General features: G+C 55.4%; 1 protein-coding gene across 2 annotated transcripts; it reads left to right on the top strand.

Annotated features, from left to right (window-relative positions):
- Positions 1–3558: 3558 nt before the first annotated feature.
- Positions 3559–7976, top strand: PCDH8 (protocadherin 8). Of its 2 annotated transcripts, none has more exons than XR_012643089.1 (3): positions 3559–6209; positions 6382–6563; positions 7071–7205. XR_012643089.1 is itself a non-coding variant. In XM_074982851.1 (3 exons), the coding sequence occupies exons 1-3, from the start codon at positions 3768–3770 to the stop codon at positions 7442–7444; spliced, it is 3024 nt and encodes a 1007-aa protein (XP_074838952.1). In that variant the 5' UTR covers positions 3559–3767; the 3' UTR covers positions 7445–7976. The 2 variants fall into 2 exon arrangements, 1 of the variants encoding a protein (XP_074838952.1); XM_074982851.1 differs by having other exon boundaries at positions 6356–6563; positions 7071–7976.
- Positions 7977–8862: the final 886 nt, after the last annotated feature.

The raw sequence follows: 8862 nt of genomic DNA, 5'->3' as shown, positions 1-8862 counted from the left end.
GGCCCTGGTTTATTGACTGATTGCAAATAAATAAATCAAAGAATAAGAACGCCTCTCCTCCCCTCAGATACAGCGCTCCCTTCGCAGCCACGTCTAGTTTCCTTTCTGGGTAGAGCTAATCCTAATTAAAAATAAATTACATGCTGTATAGAACTTGAAATGGAAAAGATAATCCTATTACAGATGAGAATATATCCTGCTTCTCTCTCCCTCTCCACTGTGGGAGATATCAGATCAAGCTGAGCCACCCATTGTAAACTCTTTGAAAAACTTTCCTATGGATCTAATCCATCACGTGACGGCCGTGTCAATCTCGCTGTCTGCACGCGAGTTTCACAATGCCGGCATTAGGCGGAGGCAGAGCAATCCAGCGTGGCGGTGCCCATCCCATTTGCATTCCGGGAAAATGCCAACCATTGTGGCCATGTTTGTTCTCAGGCTCGCGAGACAGTTGGCTGCTAAGTTGCTGAGATAAGGAGACAGGAGCTCCTTTGAGCCAGCCAAAGCCTTTTGGTATGGTAACAAGGCGAGCCGGGGCGCTTTTGTTGCGCCAGATCAGCGCTGGGCGAATCCCAGACCTCCCCCGCCCCCCAGCCCCTTCTCGGTGGGGATTTGAGCGAGGCGCGGATGTGCTGTTTTAAATCCCATTTCCATAAGCTGGCTGGAGAGCGCCGGCCATCCGCAGGCGGGCAGCCCGCTCCGCTCGCGTGCCATCACACCGCTCGGGGTAATCACTCAACACGGCTCCCCGCCTTGCTCGCTCGCTCCGTCTCCCCTCGCGCTGGCGCCGGACTGAGCCGCGCGGCCCAAGCTAGGTCTTGGTAGTGGGCGCCGCTAATACCCCTGTGCGGCCAGATTAGAGGCCACAACAAGCGTCACTTACTGGCCGAGCACGCCCCGATTTCCGGCGCGACGTGCTTGGCACAGGTGCGGCCACATTACCCTCTCCCGGGCCCCGCTGCAGTCCGAGAGGCAAAGCGGGTTCTCGCCGGAGGCTGCCCCCTAATGACTCCGGCCTGGTGGTGTGTGATTGAAATCAGAGCCCGGCCGGGCCTTACACCCGTGTACGCCGAGGGGAGCAAAGGCCATCGGCAAGTCCCCTCCGCTAGGGGGAGCTAACCGGGCCACTGTCTTCAATGGCGAAAAGGCAGCCGGGTCTGTGCCGTTAACTTCTGCGCTCCAGGGAGGCCCTCTGTGTCCCCGGCGGAGTCCCTCCGCCGCGGAGAAGCCGGTAGCTCCTGTAGTCTGACTACCAGCTCTCCACGTGGGCAGAGGGCCTGGTGGCGCTCACTCCCCGGGCCCGATCCAACTGCCCCTGCATGGAGCGGGAGTCCGATCGGGCCCGGGCAGAGGCTCCTGCGCGCAGCCGGAGGAAACGGGCAGATGCTTCTAGTCACCGGAAAGCACTACTGCAAGGCAGCTCGGGCGGCGTTAGGCGCCAGCCCTTCCCAGCTCACAGGCCGTGAAAGTACCCGCCCGGGACAAGCTCGTTGTCCCGCAGGGATCCCATTAAGGCCCGATCAGCCTCGGCGGGACGCCCCGCTGGTAACAGAGGGATTAGGGAGGGCTCCAGCTACTCGAAGGAGGGAATCGATGTGTGGGAAAGGCGGGCGAGGGGGCAGAACTACTGCGATCACAGTGCGGGGGGGGGGCCGATGCCACGAGACCAGTGTGGTGCTGAGGTAGCCGCTTTGTGTTCCCCACACACAATGCCCGCTACAGCTGCTCCGGCAATTGCTCTTTTCGTCCCGGAAAGGGGGGACGAGGCCCAGGAGGCACAGCGCCCGCGTCTGCGGATGGCTATGCATGGGCGGGTATAGTCGACTAGAGCTAGCTTGCACATTGCAGGGAGCTGGGCGCGTGCCTCCCCGCATCCACCCCGCCCCCGCATCCACCCCCACGCACCCCTCTGCCCCGAGCCTTGCAGCCTGATTCTGCTCTTTCCTACCAACGGGTTTCACCGCGCCGAGCGCTCAGCGGAGCGGAGCGGAGCCGCCTCGCGCACACATTTCCACATCAAAGCAGCACCCGGGCCGATCCGCGGCGCACCGAGGCGTCTCCTTTCCCCATCGGGGGTGCGCACAACGACGGGGGACCAATTGCAGCGTGTTCCATAAGCCCTGGGATCCGCTGAAGGGGCGCTCCCTGGGCGGGGGGGCGCCACCGGTTTGTATCACTGGTCTCTCACCCCAGCCCTCCTGGGGAGCAGCCCGCCCGCCCGTGCTGACAGGTTTGTTCAGGAGCCCGAACATGGCACACACACAAAGCACCCCAATGGCTGCACGTGCCCGCGCTGTCCCAGTCTCCCCAGTCTAGGGAAACGTGGCGACTCGCCGCGCTGGGGCTTCAGACTTTTCTAGGCAGATGGTTTAGTTCCCCGAGGTTCGTGCCAGGTTTCAACCTCATGCTGTTATTTTGTTCTTCTGGAACGAGGCTCGGGATGCTTCCCAGAGAGGCCCTATTAGGACAAAAAGAAAATCCTCTAAATAGGCGTAACAGGGCATCAGGAGGGAGAGGTCTTAAATGTATTTTAATATGAGCGGGGTATTGTGTGTAATTCAGCGCCCACCATCGTTTAGTCAAAGAGTTATGGCAGTGATTGGGAATGAATGGAGAGGCAGAATGGATACATGTGGCGTTTGCTCATTATATTCAACTTAGTCCAACTCCTCTGTGGAAACTGTGCAACTTTCTTTCCCTTCAGCTTGTCATAGTGAAATAATACAGACATTGGTGCCTCCAATGGGATAGCCTGCCATGCTATTATATTTCTGCAGCTAAGGAGAGGTTCATAAGCCTTTGATACAGGCTGATCTTTGAAACCTTTCCAAATCTCCTCGAGCTTATGCTAAATCCTATTTGGAACTTTTTTGCCTGCTAGTGCCCAAGGCTTAAGAAAGCCACTTGGGCGGTGACATGCATACTAAAGCATCCCAGGAATAGCTCGTGAAAGGCAAATCGCAGCTCTGATCACAGGCTCTCACGCGAATAAAACACAATTATGTGCACAAATTTGAATAAAATCCATGTTCAGTTAATCCTGCCCTCGCGTTCGGGATCAATACCGAAAGCATCGGAAAGGCAATCAGCCCCGCTATGTATGCATTGCGCAGCGCCTTAGTAATCTATATTCCGGGGCAGAGGCGCATTCACGTACGCACAGCCCAAGCAAACTATTTCTCTGGGTTTTTAAACGTCTAGCTCAGGAGAACAGATAGCTCCACACCAGGCACCTGTTCAGCAGCAGGGCGCTGGAGTGGTACAATTAACAAAACACCCCGCGCCTTTTACTCCCCGCTCCCTGTGCCAACTCATTTGCAGCTCGCCTTCAAAAAAAAGAGAGTTAAAGAAAACAAAGGCGCGATTCCCTAATTTCCCTTTCTTGTTTTCCTCTCTAAGCCTTTTCCACATTAAGGGGATTTTCTGGGGGGCAGGCAGGAGAGCACTGGGAAGAGCGCGCCTGCCATTGGCTGCTCGGCTCGAGGAAATTTGCATATCCGCGTCTATTAAAGGCCCAGGAGCGGCGCACTCCAATTCAGAAGCTGAGCCTGGCGCGCAGGTATCGCGGGCACCTCTCGGCTCGGGGCAACCGCGCGCAAGCGGCGCCGTAGCCTCGCGGAGCAGAGCATGCAGCAGCTGCACCCGGGAGCCAGAGAGCCCCCCTCCCCACTGCTCCTGCGTTAGGGGCTGGCTGGCTCGCTCGCTCCCGAGCCGCTGGGAAGCCGCTCCTCAGCCCCTTCCAAGGTGCGCAGCGCAGCGCAGGTGACATGGGTCCCGCTAGGGCAGAGAGCCGGCTCTGCTCTCCGCCGCGCCTGTTCTACCTCTGCGGGCTGCTCTGGGTCGCCCTCGGCAAGACGGTCAGGTACCGCACGTACGAGGAGGACCCGCCGGGCACGGTCATCGGCACCCTGGCCGAAGAGCTGCACGTGAAAGCGCCCGGCGAGATCAGCTTCCGTCTGATGGAGCAGTTCAGCAACAGCTCGCTGGTGCGGGTGCGGGAGGGCGACGGGCAGCTGAGCATCGGCGAGGGGGGGCTGGACCGGGAGCGGCTGTGCGGCCAGGCCCCGCAGTGCGTGCTGGCTTTCGACGTGGTGAGCCTGCGGCAGGAGCAGTACCGGCTGGTGCACGTGGAGCTGGAGGTGCGGGACATCAACGACAACGCGCCGCGCTTCCCCCAGGCGCACATCCCGCTCGAGGTGTCCGAGAGCGCCGCGCCCGGCACCCGCCTCCCGCTGGAGCTCGCCCTGGACCCGGACGTGGGCTCCAACGGCGTCCAGAGCTTCCAGCTCTCGCGCAACAGCCACTTCGGCGTGGAGGCGCAGGCGCGGGCGGACGGCGGGAAGAGCGCCGCGCTGGTGCTGCTGCAGGAGCTGGACCGCGAGCGCCAGGCCGCCTACACGCTGGAGCTGGTGGCCCAGGACGGTGGCAGCCCGGCCCGCGCGGGCACGGCCACGGTGAGCGTGCGCGTGCTGGACGCCAACGACAACAGCCCGGCCTTCCCGCAGGGCGCGCTCACGGTGGAGCTGGCCGAGGACGCGCCGCGCGGCTCGCTGCTGCTGGACCTGGACGCGGCCGACCCCGACGAGGGGCCCAACGGCGAGATCGTCTACGGCTTCGGCAGCCAGGTGCCGGCCGAGGCGCGGCGGCTCTTCCGGCTGGACCCGCTCTCGGGCCGCCTCACGCTGGAGGGCCCGGTGGACTACGAGCGGCAGCGGACCTACGAGCTGGACGTGCAGGCGCAGGACCGCGGCGCCAGCCCGCTGGCGGCCACGTGCCGAGTCATCGTGCGCCTCGCCGACGTGAATGACAACGCGCCGGGCATCAGCATCCGCCCGCTGAGCGGCGCGCCCGCCGGCGCCGGGGTGGCCTACGTCAGCGAGGCGGCGGCGCGCGACAGCTTCGTGGCGCTGGTCAGCACCTCGGACAGGGACTCGGGCCCCAACGGGCAGGTGCGCTGCGCCCTCTACGGGCACGAGCACTTCGCGCTGCAGCGCGCCTACGCCGACAGCTACGTGCTCGTCACCGCCGCGCCGCTGGACCGCGAGCGCCTGGCCGAGTACAACCTGACGCTGGTGGCCGAGGACCTGGGCTCGCCGCCCTTCCGCACCATCCGGCAGTACACGGTGCGCGTGAGCGACGAGAACGACAACGCGCCGCTCTTCGCCCAGCCCGCCTACGAGGTGGCGCTGCTGGAGAACAACCCGCCGGGCGCCTACGTCGCCACCGTGCTGGCCCGGGACCCCGACCTGGGCCGCAACGGGAAGGTCCTGTACCGCCTGCTGGAGAGCCAGGTCCTGGGCGCCCCCCTTTCCACCTACGTCTCCGTGGACCCGACCACCGGGGCCATCTACGCCCTCAGGACATTCAACTACGAGATCCTCAAGCAGCTGGACTTAAGGATCCAGGCGAGCGACGGGGGCACACCACAGCTGTCCAGCAGCACCCTGGTCAAAGTGAAGGTGGTGGACCAGAATGATAATGCCCCAGTTATCACCCACCCGGTGCTCACCAACGGGTCCACTGACATCGGGGTCTCCAGCAAGGCTCCCCCCGATTCTCTAGTGGCTCAGATCAAAGCCAGAGATGCGGACGATGGGGTCAATGCCGAGCTCACCTTCTCTTTCATGGAGGAGCCACAGCAGCAGCAGCCAGAGCTCTTTGCCATCAATAAGAAGACAGGTGAGATTGTCCTCAGGGGGGACCTGTCCGAAGAGCTGGGGCAGGTGTTCAAAGTCATCCTCACTATTACCGACAATGGCAGACCTCCCCTTGCTACCACAGCCACAATCAACTTCCTGGTGACTGCCACAGCACCCTCCAGCAGCTACGAGATAGCCAAGCCCAGCTCCTGGGAGGGGAAGGTTTTGGAGTGGGACATTCCACTGATTGTGATCATCATCCTAGCTGGGAGCTGCACCTTGCTGCTGGTGGCCATCATCACCATTGCAACCACCTGCAACAAGCACAAGAAGGAGTCCGAGATGAAAAACAGCAGGCCCCTGGCAGAACAGATCGACATCTCCCACTTAGAGAAAGGGAGGCAGGAAGATAGCAGCTCCAGAGGGAATGTGTTTGAAGTGCAATCCTTTCCCAGCAAAGCTGCTTTCACCAGCCCAGCCCCTTCTTCACCTGCAGAAGAGGTCTCTTCTTCTGAGACCAGTACGGTGAATGCCTGTCCCTATGAGGGTCAGAAACGACATAGGGCAGAGGTAAGAGCCCACTGTATTTGCTTAGGCTTTAGCTTGGTGGTCTGTGGGGAGGGATGGGGCAGTTTGCAAGAAGGGGATCTTGATGAGGTTGTGACATTGATATATGCTTCTTTATTTCTCCTACACTCCCTTCTGATTTTCTACAGCCCTATGCTTCTCCTCCAAATTATAGCAAAGAATCTGCTCCCCCTGTGGCCATCTGGAAGGGTCATTCTTTCGGCACCATATCAGCCCGAGAAGCGGAAAAGTTCAGTGGCAAAGACAGTGGCAAAGGCGACAGCGACTTTAATGACAGTGACTCTGACATCAGTGGGGATGCCCTGAAGAAGGATCTCATTACTCACATGCAGAATGGTAAGGGTTCCGTCCATTTCACAGCACAGATGGGCTGCAGTGAAAGTAAAAACTGGACCAGGAATAAAAGCATCTCTCTTCCTAAGGTACACTGAGCTGACTGGGCCAGTTTTATAGCAGTCACACTTCTTATATCTTTCCAAGGCATCTCTCACAGCAGGAATAGCCCTGCTGGCATTTTCACAGCATGCCGCTCAAGTATCTATGTGCATGTCAAGCACATAGTTCAGATTAGAAGCAGCCAACCGATTATAATGTTCATTTTCAAAAAGCTCTTCCTGCTGACATACATTAGGAGTGGGCTTGCTGGCTAAATGAAATAATGATAGCTTGCAGAGTGTACTTTGTAGCAGCGTCCTGAAGTATTACTCCTCCACCTTCCTTCCCCTCCTTCCACCGCAGTAGTTCTAAGCTTTAGATGATCTGGCCAGTTACTCTGTTGAGCTCTGAATTATGTGGCTGTTTTCTGCAGTGAGTACAGGTCTAAGGTTTTGTTTGTATTTTTAGGATTATGGGCTTGTACTGCTGAATGTAAAATCCTGGGCCATTCGGATCGCTGCTGGAGCCCCTCCTGTGGCCGATCCAACCCTCACTCATCTCCTCATCCATCAGCTCAGCTGTCCACCTTCTGCAAAAGCACATCCTTGCCCAGGGATCCCCTTCACAGGGACAACTACTACCAAGCTCAGCTGCCCAAGACAGTGGGACTGCAGAGTGTCTACGAGAAAGTGTTACACAGAGACTTTGACAGGACAATCACACTGCTATCCACTTCTCGCCCTGGGAGGCTTCCAGAGCTTCAGGAGATCAGCATTCCCCTCTATCAAGCCCCCTCAACTAAGTACCTGGCCCCACAAGCTGACACAGCTGAGAAGGTTTAATGCTGCATGCTCCCTATGTAATCACACATGAACACCTACACTACCAGGTCACACTCAAGAACCCTTAAGTTATTGACCAGATTCAGTGTTGTACATATTCAAAATGTGCCTTAAAAAGGAAGTTGTTGGGAAAGATTTCCAATCACATCGGTACTGTTTGGTATTTGCAAACAAAAATCTGTTTGTAGTTATTGTAATTTTTATGAAATGTTCGGTATTTAATTTTCCCCTATCCTGTTCTTTTGCTTTTAGTTCACCTATGGCCTGCTATTTTTGTAGTGTTTTTAACCTGTACATTGTATAATGTAATGTTTGTATATAAGGAAAATCTGTTATATTTTTATATAATAAGAGCTAAAAAGTGAAATTGTTGCCAAAGGAGTTGTCTGAAAGACACAAAAAATAATATCCTGAATACCTTAGAATCAAGTAAGGGAAATTCCTCCTTCACAATGTAATAATAACCTAAGCAACCCAGTGTATGAGAAGTTTGTTTTGCCAAGTGTGACTTGTGTTTCTTGAGACTGTGGTCAATTTCAAGTTAAATGTTAATTCCATTTGGTTTCTGTAATTCATGTCACCATAAACACACTAATAAAGGTTTTGTGATGTGTTTGAGAGGTCCGCTTGTGCATTTCATCTTTCAGAGATTACAGGTAAATAAAACTCATTTGTATAAAAATTATACCTCATGAGAATGATTGTTATATGTCTAGAGTTAACTTTAACTTTTTAACTCTTGTTGAGTGGCACTTCACTCCTCATTTAGCCCCATTGATTTCAGTAGCAGCACTGGTGGAAGAAGATGCTATTCAACAAGACGAAGAACTGTAGAATCTGGTGGTAACTTAATATTTGTGGAATCTGTGCCATTTCAGTGGTTGACAGCTGAGTATTTCCACTGAAACAAATGGAGACATGCTGCTTTACCACAGCTGAAGATCTAGCCCTTAGTCATCCTTGTCTCACAGTGGCTTAGGATTTGATCTTGCAAACACTTATACAAAAAAATAGTTTTACTTCAGTATTTAACTCCATTTACTCTGAGTACAGTGTGGGGTGGGGGCCCAGATCGTTGTTATAGAACATTAATGTGTACACACTAGATTCAGAAAGCAAAACAGCCCAGTATATATGTGATAATATGACACGATACCGATATAATAACACTTTTTTTTCAAGAGGAAGTTTAAAAGAAGTTATATTGCAGTTTGAATGTTCCTTCCCCCCATGATTTGCATTCTCAGATGAAGAAACATTCTTGAACATACATATTAGTCTCTCTGTCTGTGCTCTGTTTGTTCAGTAACTCCTCTTAAACTAGAACAAGAAGTCCTGTGGCACCTTATAGACTAACAGATATTTTGGAGCATAAGCTTTCGTGGGCCAAGACCCGCTTCCTCAGATGCATGACTCAT

The sequence above is a fragment of the Carettochelys insculpta genome, chromosome 1 (assembly GCF_033958435.1).
Source record: "Carettochelys insculpta isolate YL-2023 chromosome 1, ASM3395843v1, whole genome shotgun sequence".
Taxonomy (NCBI): domain Eukaryota; kingdom Metazoa; phylum Chordata; order Testudines; family Carettochelyidae; genus Carettochelys; species Carettochelys insculpta.
The sequence above is the reverse complement of the archived record's forward strand: the minus strand, read 5'-3'. Positions and strand labels throughout refer to the sequence as shown.